The sequence below is a fragment of the Hypomesus transpacificus genome, chromosome 22 (genome assembly GCF_021917145.1).
Source record: "Hypomesus transpacificus isolate Combined female chromosome 22, fHypTra1, whole genome shotgun sequence".
Lineage (NCBI taxonomy): Eukaryota > Metazoa > Chordata > Actinopteri > Osmeriformes > Osmeridae > Hypomesus > Hypomesus transpacificus.
The window spans coordinates 1,743,285-1,760,581 of record NC_061081.1 but is presented as its reverse complement, the minus strand read 5'-3'; the positions used below and the strand labels follow the sequence as shown (position 1 = coordinate 1,760,581).

The window sequence follows — 17,297 nt, the reverse complement described above, 5'->3', positions numbered from 1 at the left end:
AACTTCCTGTTTTGAAGGGATGGAGGGTGTATCACTAAAGCCCACTCCATATACCACAGTTTCCCAACTGGTTGACTGTTCTGTTGACCTCAGACCCTGTGAGTGTACTAGATTGTTGAAACACTCTCCTGTGGGTCATCTTTCCTTTCTGTACCGAGAGTCTGAGACCGTGAGACAGACGCTGTGGCTGAACCAAATCAACTTGAACCCTCCCCTGTCCTCTGTGTAATTCTGACACAGATGTGTGTCCGGCGTGTTACACACACGTCTGCCAAGTCAACCGTCAGCCCAATAATCGGCCCCATTCTCGTCATGGCAGCCGTTCCCTTAGCAACCATGGGACACCACAACAGAATCCAGCTTCAACAGGTACTTGATGTGGATGTGTTTCAGGGGGAGAAGTTGTGTGTGTGTGTGTGTGAAGAATGTGTGAATACGATTGGGAATGCCCGTGAAGGTGAGAGGGTGAGAAGGAGACAAGAGAAAGAGTATCTGATGGAGAGAAAAAATAGTGTGTGTGAGAACGTTAGTACACAGCTCCACATGTGTCCATCATAACTAACAATGTCAATAAACAGATTTGAAAGGCAGACCCACTTTTTGGAATCAAAATATTTAATAGGTACATATGAAGTATTATCATACCATGTATAAAATTTCCGATCACAATATTAAGCAATGAAACTCTTCAAGCTGTCAGAGCAGCTAAAGTAAAAGGTTGCCACATAAAAAAGAACTAATGATTAAAATATGGAGTAGGCAAGTAAACTGAAATGAAATGGCATACTTTTGAGTAAAGCATTATAGTAAAATTAGATGTGACTTTTTTATTATTTTTCCCAACATCTCTTTTTGTCAGTAAGTGCAATAGAAACATAGAACACAACAACACGTAAGCTGAAGCAGAACGTCCACACAACATCTACAACTGTACTGTACAGAGGGACTGGAGCCCTCACGGGGGGGGGGGGGGGGGGGGAGGGGAGGAGAGGACTGAGCACAGTTCACAGAGAAAAGCAATTTGCCAGTTGAGGCTGAAAGGAACATATTTTCTGACCGGTATTTAAGCGTTTTAAGAGGCGGGCAGAAGGAAGGGAGGGATTAAGGACAGATGGGAGGAAGGACGGGAGGAAAGAAGGAAGGATAGAAGGAAAGGAGTGTTAAGAAGCACACATCACAGTTGGCTGCTGCACAGTCCATAGCATCACTTGCATGTCTTTGAAAAAGAATCCTGAATTGATTTGAAAATTGAGGACATCACCACAAACAAATAAACAAATTAAGTGGGAGGGGGGGGGGGTGCATGGGTATGAACATCTTGAAATTAGCTGTTTGGATCTGGACAAATGAAGGAATGGGTTAGCTTGTATAGCTAGTGTGTGCAGTTAGCTTACATGTGTAGCCAACACGTGTGGTAACACATAGGACCTGTCCTTACAACAATAGCACAGCTAGCTAGTTAGCATCCTCTCTGCTGCACTCAAAACTAAAGGTCAATTACATTTTCAATCTGAAAAGTTCAGGGGGATTATGTCCTTGATTGCCCTTTTCAAATATTTTTCTATTAAAATGAGTAGTGAGTGTCAAAGCCTGGTTCAAACGTGGTTCATGAATCCTTCATAATTCAAATCCTGTTGAGAGATGGAGCTAAGGCCAACACTGACCCCTGGAGGATCCTGGAGGAATCTCTCCATGACACCCCAGGGCAACCCAGCAGGCTCCACTCTGAGACAGCCTGGGTGGGGCAGGGCAGGAGGGGCGAGATGGCAGGACCTGGGGCCCAAGGGAGGTGTCAGGAGAGGGGCTGCTCGGGGCTGGGGGGGGGGGTACTCCCTGGAGGGTTGAGTTCACTGAGGGGTGGGAGAGTTTAGAGAGGGGAGTTTGTGTGTCTGGGTGGTTACTGTTCTAGGGACTTGAGATTCATGTGTTCGGCTGGTGAAGTTAACAAGGACAGTCCAACAGAGTTCAACAGACAGGATCGGCCCCTTACTGTCGGGCGCCAATGGAGGGTTTGTTTGCGTGTGTGCGCGCACGTGTGTGTGTGTGTGTGTATGCATCTAGATGTACCGATGTATACATGAACATATACAGAATGTTTCAGCGTGGGTGCATACTAATGTGTGTGTGTGTGTGTGGGTCTCATCGGCCTTTGCTGTATCCGGGGAAGAACTGGTCCAGCAGTCTCTGTAGTGTTTTATTGAGGACCATGACGTAGTCCTTCCCCAGGTCATGACGACAGGCGGGACAGCTATACACCTCCGCCCGGAACGACCTCTGCAAACAACTCTGAAGAGGAGGAGGGGGGTTGAGAGAGAAAAGGTGAGGAAAAGAGAGGAAAAAGAGAGAGAGAGAGAGAGAGAGAGAGAGAGAGAGAGAGAGAGAGGGGAAGAGAAAGAGGAAGAGAGAAAGAGATAGCAGGGGGGAGCGAGAGGAAGAGATAGCAGGGGGAGCGAGAGAAAGAGAGGAGGAGATAGCAGGGGAGAGACAGAGAGGGAGGGAGAGAGAAGCCAGTAGGTTAATAATGGTAATTATGTAGTTTAAATGTGCTCAGTAGACTCATAAAATGCCCTTGGAGGAATGTCTTGAGAGGGCCCACACACATACCTTGCAGACGTTGTGGGTACAGACAGTGGTGATTGGCTGAAAGGCTAGCTCCTGGCAGCACACGCACATAAAGGTCTGCTCCACCTTCCTCAGGAAGTTCTAGACGGAGAGAGAGGAAGATGGAGGGAGGGGGGGGGAGACAAGAGGGACAACTATTGAAGATGGAGTCACATGTTACCATGTACACATCACACGCCATGTCGACGTTCTCGTCATGATTCCTTTTATTGTTGCCGTTAATGTGTCATACAGGCCCCTCCCCCAGGAAGTTGAGGGCCTCGTCCCAGACTTTCTTGTTGGGCGTGTCCTCCTTGATGAGCTCCTGCTGCCTCTCAGAGAGCTGGAAGGCCTCCTCGACGCGCACGCGCTTCGCCGGCGGCTCCACCAGAGCCACGCACACGTCTGCCACACACACAAACACACACGCAGGCAGGCAGGCAAACAGCAAAGGCCACACGTCAGGAATCGTGAAGGGGTTTCGGCGAAAGATTCTAGAGGGAGATTCATTGACACACAGTGGAATTGTCATTTTTGGAGTCCCGAGTTCATGGAGTCAGCCGTCGTCGGTGCAGTCCTTCCTACAATCAGCCGGCTTCACAGCTGTCCCCAGTCATCCAGGAGGGAAGGACAAGCTCTCAAGAGCGTAGACAAGACGGATCCCTGCTGCTGTCGTCCCACCTACCTGGGGCTTTGGGTTCTTTCTGACTGCCGTTACTCTGAGGGCCCTCCTCCTTCTTGGCTGCCGGCTTCTCCTCCTCTTCCTCCTCTTCCTCCTCCTCCTTCACCTTCTTCCTGGGGTGTATCCGAGGCCGGCCCCGCCCTGCGTGTCGTTTGCCTCGTGTGGAGCTGCCCCCCCGGACACTGGCCTCCTTCTTGGTCTTGTTGGCCATGGCTTCCAGGTAGCCTGGTGGATACTACAGAAACCAACCCAATCAGCCACGGGACTCACTCATGCGCACAGCCAATCAACGGCCAGGGAGGAGCATCCAACGACAAAGACGGCCAATCAGAGATTTGAGATGAGCAATTACAGACCCAGCCAATCAGAGATCAGTATTCACTACCAGGGTGAGCCAACGAGGCTCCTTCGCTGCTCACCTGCACAGCCAGGCCCAGCTTCTTGATTCGCTCCAGACCCTCCGGCGTCCAGGGGGCGGGCTCTAGGTCGTCACGCCTCAGCAAGTAACGCCACACCAGAAAACCGCACTTTCCAATCTCCGGCCAGTACTTTACCACCTGAAAGACGTGCGCAGACACACACACACACACACATTAAGCACTTACAGGACTGGCCCACTGATTCATTTTCATTGGGGAAATTAAATCAAGTGCAGCCAACATGGATGACATAAATCAAATGCACCCCCCTTCCAGTGTCCTTGTTGTGTCACCTTGTAGATGCCGTCGTAGCGGTTGCCCTCCTCTGGGGCATACTTGCTGATGCGTCGACCCTTGGAGCTGCGGATCACCCTGACTGGCTTTCCAGCGCGCCAGTTCCTCGACTCCGCCCCGTCCTTGTCGTTGAGCGGTGCGTCGCAGTTCAGAGCCAACGCCCTGCAGGGCACGGGGGGGGGGGGGGGGGTCAAAGGTCAGGGCTCCCAATAGAGAAGTGAATATGGGGTCGGCCGGCCGGGCGGTACAATACCTGTTCATGTGTGTGAGGGTCTGGTCGAAGGAATGCTCCCCGATACGTTTGTTCCCTGAGAGGTCACGACCTCCGCTCCCTGTGTAGGTGAACTCATCTCCCCTGTCCTGGGACACACACACACGCACGCATGATAAACCTTTTCTGCTTGCTTGAATCTATTCGGACTGAAGGAAGAGAGTGAGAGAGAGAGAGAGAGAGAGAGAGACAGCACAACCTACCACCTCATCCTCAAAGCCCCCAGCCAACACCAGCGAATAGGAACCGTCGTTGCTACGTCCGTGGATACCGCCCACGTGGGGTCTGTGGACGCCCGCCTCACTCACCTGGGGAGGGGGGGGGGGGGGGGGAGGGGGGGGGAGAGGGCGAGAGAGAGAGAGGAAGAGAGGAGGGGCATTGATGAAGAGCTGACTGCAGGAAGAATCAGGTCCATATCACTTATATGAAAGGGGGGTGAAGGGGCGGTCATTAGCTCACCTGAACACGGAACTTCCAGGTGGTTCCCACAGGGACCCCGGGTACCGGCCCATAGTGGTTGGAGGGGACGATGGTGCACTCCTTAGTGCGCCCCACACAGGCCATACCCTGAAACAGCATCAGCCTCATCAACACAGTACCAAAGGGCCGAGCTTACATGGCATGTATACGAGACATATGTATGTGTGAGGGGCCGTCGTGGTACCGTCATTTACAGTTAACACCCCCCCCCCCCCCCCCTCCTCTCAAAACAATCCTCTCCATTTGACACTTCCTTTATAACTGGTGAATCAGTGCCCTCTATCAAAGCCAGATGTGGCAGAACTCTGAGTCAGACTGGACGTTTGACGAGATGCTGAAGTTCGCAGTTTCCCCTTCTGGAAAACAACAGCCTTTCTCCTTACTGCTCTGAGAAAACTCTGAACTCCGCTGAGTGATTGTTAATAGCATTGCCACACGCAGTCTCTCTCTCACACACACAGCGTGGTACAGCCCAGCAGGAGATGGAAGCAGTTTATAATCAGTGCATAGTCAGACCAAGAGAGAGCCAATCTACATCACTCTGCCCGTGTGGAGGGTGTGTGTGTGGATATCTGTCTGTCTGGGTGTGTGTGTGGATATCTGTCTGTCTGTGTGTGTGTGTGGATATCTGTCTGTCTGTGTGTGTGTGTGGATATCTGTCTGTGTGGGTGTGTGTGGATATCTGTCTGTGTGGATGTGTGTGTGTGTGTGTGTGTGTGGATATCTGTCTGTGTGTGTGTGTGTGTGGATATCTGTGTGTGTGTTTGTGTGGATATCTGTCTGTGTGGGTGTGGATATTTGTGTCTGAGTGTCTGACCTTGCCCCAGTCTCTCTGACTCTCAGTGTGGGCTGAGGGCATCTTGGCTTTCTTCTTACTGGCCTTCAGCTTCTCTCCAGCCTTGACCACCTCGCTGGTGTCATTCTTACAGGTAGGGCAGTACCTGCCAGATGAACACACACACACATATTAACGTTGACATTTAACACAGGTTCAAGTCATGCTTTTGGCAAACGGCCGGACGAGGGTGTGTGTGTGTGTGTGTTTGCTTACGTGCGCACTGCTTACGTGTCGATATGAGGGCACGCGCCTGCGTGTGTGTGTACGTGAGTGCCTCTGTGTTTGCTCACCAGTCCTCCTCGTCAGGTATGGTGGCCAGGGGAGGGTTGAGGCAGTAGATGTGGAAGGCCATGTTGCACTCGTCACACAGCAGCTGCATGTTGGCGTCCTGCTTCCCTCCACACACGCAGCAGGAGCAGAAGCGACACTCCGACTCGGGGTCCGCCTTGCAGTGCTTGCACTCCGGCCCGCTCTTCCCTGGATCCCACCGCACACAGAACGTACACACACACACACACACACACAGATGCGCAAGCACACAGACAAGAAACACGCACGCACGCAAACAGATACGTGGACACACACACACACGTGTAAAAACACACACGTACACAGGATCAAGGGCAACATCCAGTTTCCAAACACTACTCAAATTTTTTACTCAAAAAGTTAATGTAAAAAAACAGGCTATGGGGGCTCCTATTCTAACTGCCATTGGCTGGTGTATCCCAATTTCATAAGTGATTGGCTGGATTGGTGAGTGGGTTGGACCAGGGCTCTGACTGGAGCTGAGCTCAGTGGAGCTTGGTGTAATTGGCCGGAGGCGTACGTTTGAACTGTCCATCAGCTGCAGAGAGGGGTGGGGCTCCAGATTTCTCCACCTGGTACACCTCATCCAGGAAGAGGACCTTACAGTCGGCGATGACATCACCAGGTCCTCTGGGGGAGAGGAAGTGAACGAGGGGGGGGGGAGGGAGAAAGGGTGTGGTTCTTTTTAAACAATTGACAGCAAGATGTCTCTCTCACTCCCTCCCTTTACTGCGTCTACACGCTTACATACTACTCTCCCTTCTCAGCTCACAGCCCTCTCCTATTCCTCTCACTTGTTCTCCTCCTCCTCCCCTCCCTTTGGCTTCTCTTACCCCAGCAGTATCTTCACGCGCAGCTCTTTGTTGGTTCTGGAGATCTCGTTGAGCGCCGTGATCTCGGCATCGAACCAGAAGCCCCTCTCCTCCGGCGTCTCCATGTTGTAATTCACCATGATGACCAGACCCACGGCGAGCTGGTCCCACTTCAGCAGGGTGCGCGCCCGGGGACGCACGTTGGGCGGACGCATCTCCACCACGCCGTTCTCGGGGTAGCTGAGGAGGACAGTCAACGTTGTCACTGTCTGTCAGGTCTCAGTCAGACTGAGAGAGGACAGGCAGGACAGAGAGAGGACAGACAGGACAGAGAGAGGACAGACAGGACAGAGAGAGGACACACAGGACAGAGAGAGGACAGGGAGGACAGAGAGAGGACAGAGAGGACAGAGAGAGGGGGAGGAGAGGACATGAGAGCAGAGGCATGGTCCATCATTAAAGCCTTAACAGCTGCCAGCTGCCTGGTGTGACTCGATGTAATTAGTGCTCCACACCACAGGGGGCAGCGTGACCAAACTGTCTCCACCTCCTGCTCGTGTCCCTTCACCGTAACCGTGTCGGATAGCTCTGGAGGTAATGAACATGTTGCAGCATGTGTGACCTGGCATCCTTTTAACTGTCTGTAGAAGAAGCTGCGTTTATGAAAAGCAGCTTCCCACCATGACCATGTGTGCTGTTCCTTCATGCATTTGGATTTAATGTGGATATTCTGGAAATGCACGAACTGTGAGGAGTCTGACAAGCTTCATTCAAATTCTCACAAATATCATGATATCATATAAACATCACTTTCACAACAATGTGTTTAAAATGCTGAGCGTGTGAACCAATAAAATGAATACCAACTATGCTTCTTCCAGAATGACAGGTGCAAAATCTGCTTTTACATTTCTGCATTCCGTTATCTGTGGGTTCCTGCTCTCAAGGCTGGTCTGTTCCTGCCTGTGAGAGCAGAGAGCTGGAACCCCCCCCCCCCCCCCCCCCCCGGGCCAAACAAACAGGGTCCTCTTTGGGCCAGGGTTGTGAGGCTGACAAGAGGCTGGGTTTGGAGGCTGTGGGGCAGTGTGTGTAGGCTCTAGGGGAGCCAAAGACAACCAGAAGCAAAGCACACAAAGCCAACAAGTAACTGCACCTCACAGAGAAGCAGAGGAGGGAGGGCCAGTCAGCAAAAAGGAGGAAATGAGAGAGAGAGAGAAAAGCTCAAGGTCATCAGTAAAAAAGGAAACATTCTTCATCAAGCCAGAACATGGCGGATGGTTGGAGACGGGCAAAACGTAGCTTCCACAGTGTGTGTCTGTGTGTCTGTGTGTGTGTGTGCGTGCACACAAATCGCTCACCGCCGGCGACGGCTGCATTTTTTATTTTTTGGAGGCAGCGGCAATTAGAGTGGCGGAGGAGAAGAGAGGAACAGGGCAACGCTCCGTGGAGAGAACTACCACGGTTGCCGTGGAAACGGCTGCCTCTGAATGAATTTGACGGAGAAAATGAGGAAAAAGGGGCATGAAGAAAGAGATAAAAAAGATATCAAGACGCGAGCGAGAACGAGAGAGGGACGACTCCTAATCGTAGCTCAAGTCCTGTTTACCCACTACACCACCAGCACCCACCAGCTACAGGGAAGACAACTAAAGCATGCGGTTTCAAACTAGTCCCCCACCCCCCCCCCCCTACAGACAAACATACACAATCTGCTTCATCCGGACGCAAAGCATTGTGGGCTCTCATTGTAAGGCTTTGCCACCCGAAATGTGGGATTATTTCTGCTTAATTGGGCGCGAGCAAGACACCAAACCCACCCCAAAAGTGGTTACGTTAATAACTCACAGATGTGAGACTGTAGTTGTGCCTCGTCCGCAACATGTGCTAATAATATACAAAAAGGCACACTTTTCTTGTGTACAGCTAAACTACGTCAATTAGAGAGTCGTGAACCTGGCCCTGAATGTCAAATATTTGAACAATTTAACAGTTGTCTTATATCTTTACCCCAATCAATAAGACATGCTATATTCTAACCCTAGAGGTGGATGTCCCCCTCCTCTCCCTGGAGACTTACTCTTCATATTTGATATGATAGATTACATCCTCCTCTCTGTCTTTAGCTGGGGTTGTGGGTGGAGTTGAGCCCGTGGCCATAGTGTCCGTGCCTGGGGCTGAGGCTGAGGCTGGGGATGAGGCTGGGGCAGGAACAGGGGGCGAGACTGGGGTTGGGGTTGAAGCTGGAGCTGGGGTTGAAGATGGGGTTGCTGTTGGGGTTGAAGCTGGAGCTGGGGTTGAAGATGGGGTTGCTGTTGGGGTTGAAGCTGGAGCTGGGGTTGAAGATGGGGTTGCTGTTGGGGTTGAAGCTGGAGCTGGGGTTGAAGATGGGGTTGCTGTTGGGGCTCTGGCTGGGGTTGAGACCAAGACCGAAGCTGGCACTGCTGCAGTTGTACAGTCTGTTTGAGAGGTGGAGGCCCCACTGTCAGAGTTCAGAACACTGTTCCCATTACTGTCCTGGTTGGCCTCCAGCTTGCCATTAGTCCTTTTGCTGGGGCGGCCGACCTTGGGCACCTTAGGGGCACGCGTCACGTTCTCTATGCTGGCCTCAAACCAAGAGCCAATGCTCACATCTCGGCAGTCCACCAGCTCGTTCATCTGGAACAGATGGGAACAGAACAACATTAGTGAGGGAAAAAAGTTTGCGAGGAGTGTTTGTGCACTGCCCCTTTAAATGAAGAGAGAACAAAAATGTGATTAGCCAAGACTAGCTGTTTGGAACACCTTTGGCAAAGGAACTTTAGAAGGTATTTATACGTAGATGAAGAATTGTGACATCGTCCAGCTGACAGTGCAGGTTAGGTACTTGGTCAACTGCCCAAAACATTCTCCTGGAGAAGCATGGTCTGACTTCCGAAGAAAACTAGGGAAATTATTAACTTCAACAATTCGATTTTTATATGTCACATAAATTGTTTGTTTGGGCCTTCTGACGGCTTTTGAACTCCCAAACACCGGCTTTGGGGGCACCACGCTGTAACAGAGTCACACATGCTTGGGTATCCCCCCTCCGTACAGCCCTCCACCTCATCCCCTGCCTGCCAGATGACTGGGCCAACTCACAAGAAACTTGTCAAGGATCCAACAGAGATCAGTTACCGTCATGCTACATGGCCAACACTGCATGTCTCTGACAACTCGTAGCAGTCTACCAAAGTTAATCTGTACTCTGTGGGTGTAATGGCTGCTAGTCACTATCTGCAACACTAAACTTTATTCTCTGGGTGAAATGCCTCAGCGCTCTGGTCTAAATATCCAAATATTAGCAATAATTGAAAGAGATATCTCGAACCTGGTTCAGACAGATTGGTTTCATATAAATAAGCTTTGATGTTTGATCTATTTAACAACAGGTCTATGCATTCTGCCCATCGTTAGACGCGTTTCTAACGCAGGAACTTTCCTACGCAACACAAAAGCGACAGAAAGGAGACAGGCATCATTGTTTATTGTGGGCCAAGCAGCAAAGCTGCTTGTGTTTCTACCATATTATGCGACTTGTTCTGGCATCAGAGTCTATGGCAGCCCCTAGAACCGTATGGTAAACAAAGAATTGGCACACTCATTGAGGATAGAGCCTTGATCCTTTTCAGCGAGTTTCATATCTGCCCCTTGAGCACTGGAGCGCCGCCATCGGGTCAAAGATGGAGGTGTGTTTCAACATTTAACCTTTGAACCGTATGCCCGGTTTTCTAAAATGAGGGACCATTGGATACCCTTGATCTAGCCAAGTCACTTTGTTCACACTGTCGTTCTATCACAACCATCTTGATCCTGCCTGTTGGGGTAAGTAGGAGGGAGGCAGACAGGCCACACATTTCTGGACCTGCAACTGGAGCTGAAACCTCCACGGCAACTAGCAATTGGTCTCTACGGCGATGGAGCTAGTGGCATGCGGGGAAACAGAGGCGTCTGCCAAGTCTAAAAACCTCAGGTATGACAGGGTCACTACTAGCCAGTAACCACGGTTACGCAAGCATAGGGCAGCAGAGTATTTTGTTCTGCTAGTAGGTGGTGGTATACCGAAACAAACAAAACAAACAAACCGTGAAACGGATACAAATGGCAGTCAAAATGGCAGTCACCATCTTCTAAAAAAAAACAAGCCAATTCAGAATTGCATAGATTTTTCTGGAGGCCTCGTGGCTGTACTCCAGTCCGGTTCCTGGGGCTCACCTTGTACAAGCCGATGCCTGGATCCACCAGCGCCGAGCGGGTGGAGGTGGACGGCTGGTTGTCTAGTGTCATGCTGGAGGACTTGGACCCATTGTTGGTTCTGGTGTCACTGGTGCTGTTGGTGCTGGTCTTACTGGTGGTGGTGGGGGCGGTGGTGGCGGTGGTGGCGGTGGTGGCGGTGGGGGGGGTCGGGTCCGACTTGTTTGCGCTGTTGTTTTTGTTGTCGCTGTTCTTGTTATTGATGACAACCACTGTGCTCGAGGTGATGGTTGTCGCGGTAACAGGCGCAGAAGGGTTAGCAGCAATGGCGGCAGGGGGAGCAGGCGGAGCCGAGCTGCAGGCAATTACATCACAGTCCATGGGGGCGGGGCTGTCAGGGGCGTCGGCATGGGAACGGATCAGCAGCTGGACGATGTCGTTTAGACCAACGTTGTAGTCGAACAGAGTCTGGCCATCTTCCATCTGAAACACACAGGAGAGAGGGGTTAGGCAGTCTGGAGGCTGGCAGACGTCTCTGTGGTAAATAAAGCACAGAAAACGCCCATGATGTCCCTGCACCTCTTCCTCCCTGTATCACTCTGGAACAGTACTGTACACAACCCAAGTGTTTTGTTACAACACCTTCCCACTCTCGTTCCCAGCCTCCATCGCTCCAGAGTCTGCATAACTATGTTCAATGCTACGCCGATTCTTTGCCCTGTGGGGGGAACACGCAATCAAATTGCAGTTCAATACTTGTTTTTGTCTTTCTTGTGTGGAGGAAGAGAGTCTCTGAAACAAACTAGAAAGAAATGCGGAGATTGGTGATTTGAGTTGAAATTGGACTTTATCTGATCGGTCGCACCATTGCTTCCCATGCACAGTTCCTCAAATGAATAAATAAATCTGGGGGGTGGTGTGTGTGTGTGTGTGTGTGTGTGTGTGTGTGTGTGTGTGTGTGTGTGTGTGGGGGGGGCACAGGGTTGCTATGGCAACCAATAAAGAGCAACCCCCCCATCCTTTACACCACCCCTTCACTTTCCAACCACCCAAAACCACAGACACACACAATCTCAGTCTCTGTCTTCACCCCCCCCCCCTCCACCCTCCACCCCGCGCCACACACCCCCACCCTACCTCCCATCCTCTCTTTCAGCGGGTGAAAAAGCAAATTACCACAGTCATGCTTCATGTCAGTAAAATGGCTGCTTCCCTTCGCTCTTCGTATGTCCTCCCAGAAAACACTGAAATGTTTGGTTGCCATTATTATTATTTTTATTATTACTACGATCCACTGTTTCCCACCTCTGTCTCCTTCTGACCTCCCCCCCCCCCCCCGAGCATTTGGTGCTACGCACACATAGGGACTGCAAATACCGTCCGTACGTGGGGAAGCAGAAAACCAAAGTCAGCGTTACAAACGCCACAGAGAACATCCAGCCCTCCACCCCTCCAGTCCAACGTGTACGAGAGACCAACATGGCCGCCGCTCATGCCCTTGTTGTTGCTGAGGGAGAACAGCTCTGAGGCTTGGCGACAAGAGAGAGCCTCATCTAGATTCTTCCACGTTTTGGGGGGGAATTGTCTCACACATTAACATACACAGGTTGCCTCAGTCACCTTTCCATGTGTCTGACTGCCTGTCTGTCTCCCTTTGCTCTGAGGTATTCAATATCGATAAACAGAGAGACTGAGAGACATACATATACAGAGACATATAGACAGACATATATGGCAACCAGGACAAAGAGTCTTGTTCTGGCTAGAATGTATATCTATATCACCCAGAATGCTCAGATATGTCATTGGCATCAAATCCCATGGTACACCACTCTCACTGCCTGCTGCTGGACCTGCACACTGAGATTCAATTAGCTCTTCTGTAATCTCTCTTCTTGAGCCCCAGGACCTCTGCAACCAGTTCCTCATCAGGCAGCTTTAGGAGCAGCGGGGGCTTCGACCATGACAACAATTATAAACAGAGTAATAAAGAGTACACTATTAATTTAGTGTTGTTATGTATTATATGAGAAATTATTATTAAGTATCAAATTCAAGGGGTAAAGCGATTTTAAAGAGGAATGGTGTTTTTAGTTCTGATCAAATTCTTGGAAAACCCTACCCCAGTTTCCAGCCTCGAGAGGCCAGCCTTCAGCCTCAAAACCTCAAGCCTTTAGACTTAGCCTTTAGCAACCAGCTCCAACCTCTATACCTCAGACTCTCGACCCTAGCCTCCAGACAGTGCAAGTGTAGCTTCTCTGACTCCGATCAGAAGCGATCTCACACAGTGTATACCTAATGACTGAACAGCTCCTATACTTCCTGCCTGAATATATTAAATCCTTGACCGTTGAGTCATTCTGTTGTTCTCCGCAGGGCAACCTAACACCACGTCTGGGAAATCACAGCGGACTGGAAACATGGCGGACAGACATGGCTGTATCGAGCGTGCCTGTTACTTAATAGACAACGTTGTCGATGCCTGTTTGTTTGTGTGAGTGTGTGTGTGTGAGCAGGCTAGTGTGTGCCGTGTTTGTGTACATTTGTTTTGTGTGTCCATTTCTCGAACAACAGGCTTCGGCGAGACAGAGCTTCCACGTAGTGCGACAGAGAATTATGGGATTTGGGAAGGGCACACCCTTAACACACTGCTCAATCAGACCATGCCCCCCCCCCCCCGTCTCTCCCACATCCCCTCCCCCTACCACCCGCCAAAAGAGAGGGAGAAAGCAGAAAAAACGAAATAGGTCACATTTGTAATCACAATCCAACACAAGACTGAATAAACCCTGGCCTGGTGAGACTAGGAGACTGTGCTTACCCCCCTACACACACACACCTATCAAGCTCCTTAATTTCTACGAATACGCAGATTCCATTCAGATGGACTGACTGACTGCGAGAACTGGCACTGTCTCAGCGATTCGCTCTACACCCCCTTCTTCTTCAGTTCTCCCGGTCTTTCCATATCTAGCTTACTCCGGCTGTTCCCCCTGACAAAACGGAGTTTCAGGGAATCTCCGTCCAGGAAAGACCAAGTCACATCAGTCTAAACAGACCTGAACTCCTGAGCACTCCTGACAATGTTCAAACCCAACAAGTGAACCAACTACACGGAAATGACATGAAAGACCTAAAAAGTCCATTCAAATGTAACTCAAATCCAGGCCAATATCTATGAAACAGCAACTAGGCCTTCTGGTTTCAGACCACTTACTATACAGCCTAGCTACATGCCCTACATGAGGCACTGGGCCTTACACAAGACACATTGTTCTGGTGTTAGGTTGTTGAATTGAGGACTAGCTCTGTAACTAAATCAGGTATACAGATGGGGCAGTTTCTTCGTTACTTGTGTCATTTGAGTTGTAACACCTTGATATTCACCACACAGTAGTGCTGGGCTCAACCAGTTAGTTGGGGCCTGCTGGCACAGAGAATTACACCCACCACTTATTATCACTGAGATGTAATGCCTGTTAGTAGGTGGGCAGGCCCTCACGTACACACACATACACACACACACACACACAGGCATGACTGTAACTAGGGTGTCACAGGGACGTCAACGGTGTTCAACCCACTCACCACTGCTGCCATTTGGTGATGTTCAACTTTTTCAAATTATGTGGAGGAAGAGGGGCTCAGTATAGCTAACATCTGTCCATGGTAATAGCCTTGTAAATCACTTGCATTTCTACCTCATTTTGTCACACCATCTGATACCAAATAAGTCAAAGACGTTTTCTGAAATACATTTAAAGTGATTTCTAAAAAAAGCTCCATGTTGTAGCATAGTATGTCATGCTCAACATCAGATGCTGAACTTTTCGGCTATTGTTAACAAATTCCACTTAACCATCTACTTACAATCGTGTCTAAGATTGTAAATAGTTGTACCAAAACATTGATACCATGATCATTTGCAACTGTCCAATAGCATTGAGCCTATAACCAGTGCTCATTATGCAATGACGTCGCAAGGGTCAAACCAGCAGCGCGCGGGTGTGTAAACACTGCACATCACTGCCGTTGATCGGAAGGCACGTGGAGCTACGTATACTCCCCAACGTAAATAAATTCATAATTTCCCCATGCAGGAAACCTATCAAAGGCAACGAGAGGGCCAGAGGACAGGATCTGTTCTCTAGAAAAATATCAGAATAAGCCTAGGCAGCATTCTATTGTTCTTCAGATTGACGTGCGTGAGATTAGTCCTAGACCACAAAAGAATACTACTATCAATACCACTACTACTACTACTAATAATAATAATAATACAAAAACAACCTGTCTCCCACGTTTGGGTCAGCATTTTTACCAAGATATATTTTCCTGGCCCTCTAAAAGCCTAAAATGTAAATAAGCCCCACATTCGCGACGTTACTGCACGCACCACACTGACTATTATTACAATGTAACAGCCTAGTAGACACATGTGTACAACCGAGTATGAATATGGCACTGTCTGGCACACTGCGTCCAACGGCTCTTGCGCAAGAACTGTTGGCGAATTCCCATCAAAACAGGAAGCTCCAGGGCGATGGAGCGTTGGATGGTCATCGCATATTCCTGCAAAGTGGAACTGAAAACATTTCAGCTATGATTCTACAAGTGATAGTGTGCGCTTACCTGCTTGCCCCGATAGAATAGCCGTTGCTGTTCAGGGTTTACATTGAAGATATCTTGTATTTTCAATCGTAGAGACTCAATTCTAGTCAGCCTTGAAAGATCCTCTATGGTTCGTGTCTCCTTTCCGTCAATGGTCCGTATCTGAATCCACATCTTTCCACTGCCCAAGGACCACCACAAATATTTCAGAAATATGTTTACAGCAATTCCAGGGGTTTGGGGAAAGGGGGATATATATGAAAGTGTTCAGTGCTCCATTGCGCCTTCCTCTGCAGGGGAGAACGTTGAGGTTCACTCGTTTTGTCTGAATCTGGTTTTGGGGCGTCACGTGGCTGTGTCAAACCATGCGCGGCGTCAAGGCGTCGGTGGGCCCAGGAAAGTCCCGCTCAAATCGTATGATTGATTCGTTAATCGATCGATTCACAAATATATTGTGATTGTCATGGTGGATCTTTGCGGCTGTCATTTCTGATCACTAACTGAATTTGTAAAAAGAAAGCGGCCTAATAGGCCCTACATGTCTATTTAATTACTTTTATGACGGCCATCTATGAAAATTATAGGCTAGGTCCTATAGGCCTACTTATGCGCAATTGAAGTCCGTCAACCAGCAAATAACTAGCAATTTTGTGATGAAATGTGTTTTGTTGATAGGTCTTTAATTTTTAGTAGACAGTTACAATGAAGAGCATATACCCGGATCACTGTGAGCATTCTACCTACATGATCATCTTGCATTGTTTTGAGCCAATTGAGTCAACCATCTACCTACAGACCAGTAGCCCCTCTGGCAATGCTGTCACTCATCCTGTTAATAGTGTAGCAATCGTGGCGGCCGATGGTACACCGCGGAGTGGCCCAGGTTCCGTAAACAAATACAACAATTCTTGCAAGAGGTGTCTCACGCATGGGGTCACGGCGCCAAGCAAATCTCGCGAAATAAAAATTCAGTATGGATACAAAGCTTTTAAAGAGACAGGCTTCCTTTCAATATATGGCGATGGACAACAAACTATACTTTTGTGGAATTGTGGAACATACATACACTGTGGGATATATATATGGAACATTTAAAGTATAAACTCAAATCTAACTAAACATAAACAGGCTACGTTTCGATGCCTTTTGGAAACACCATTAGGGATGTTTTCTTCTTAGGTATAATGTTTCTACATACTGTCAGAACATTATAATTTTAAGGCTCATCAAGCCACCACATTTAAAGCAGCCTAAATGGTTTATGGTTGGAAATGCAAAAATCTATTTTGCGTGTCAATAATATTTTTTCCAGAAGGTCCATGATTGTACTTTGAACCTTGAAGACAAACGTTTGATGCAATTTTGTCCGAGTTTACGGTCCCCAGCGACATCTTGTGGTTAGTAACTTGCAAAGAGAAGTGCCATGGTTTGACTGAAGGAAAAGAGCTTCTAAGGTTTTTAAAGTGGACTAATTGCCTACTTTTCATTCACAACTCTACATTGCTGCAGCAGAGAAATTTAGCATGGCCTGCACTTTAGGTTTTGCAGTAGTTCAGTTAAGACATTTTACATGAAGCTTTAATACATATTTGTCAAGGACATGAATGATCTAAATATATTTCAAAATTAAGTGTTTAGAAATGTTTAGAAGTGATTCATACATTTTATGAACATATCATCAGGTACTTATGTGAAACAGTAACAAACCAAAACACTGTCCGCAAATATGAAACCAAAATAAGATGAGAACGTGACGCAAGTTACGTCA

The 17,297-nt window shown here is 48.9% G+C and overlaps 1 protein-coding gene across 2 annotated transcripts; it reads right to left on the bottom strand.

The window, feature by feature from the left end:
• Positions 1-594: 594 nt before the first annotated feature.
• Positions 595-15,857, bottom strand: LOC124484057 (E3 ubiquitin-protein ligase UHRF1-like). Of its 2 annotated transcripts, XM_047044759.1 has the most exons (17): positions 15,551-15,857; positions 10,940-11,401; positions 9,000-9,361; positions 8,784-8,939; positions 6,728-6,946; positions 6,415-6,524; positions 5,876-6,062; positions 5,565-5,688; positions 4,727-4,834; positions 4,471-4,575; positions 4,250-4,356; positions 3,996-4,158; positions 3,703-3,840; positions 3,287-3,518; positions 2,855-3,006; positions 2,605-2,703; positions 595-2,286 (listed from the first exon to the last, which is right to left on the bottom strand). In XM_047044759.1, exons 1-17 carry the CDS (start codon positions 15,701-15,703, stop codon positions 2,140-2,142), a joined length of 3,024 nt encoding a protein of 1,007 aa, XP_046900715.1. In that variant the 5' UTR covers positions 15,704-15,857; the 3' UTR covers positions 595-2,139. The 2 variants fall into 2 exon arrangements, with proteins under 2 accessions (XP_046900715.1, XP_046900714.1); XM_047044758.1 differs by having other exon boundaries at positions 8,784-9,361.
• Between the last annotated feature and the right edge of the window lie 1,440 nt (positions 15,858-17,297).

Coding starts and splice junctions, on each gene's coding strand:
- LOC124484057 (XM_047044758.1), bottom strand. CDS start 15,703: ATGTGGATTCAGATACGGACCATTGACGGAAAGGAGACACGAACCATA. Junction 4,159..4,249: donor ACCCTCACACACATGAACAG/GTATTGTACCGC, acceptor CGTGCCCTGCAG/GGCGTTGGCTCTGAACTGCG. Junction 3,007..3,286: donor GAAAGAACCCAAAGCCCCAG/GTAGGTGGGACG, acceptor TGTGTGTGGCAG/ACGTGTGCGTGGCTCTGGTG.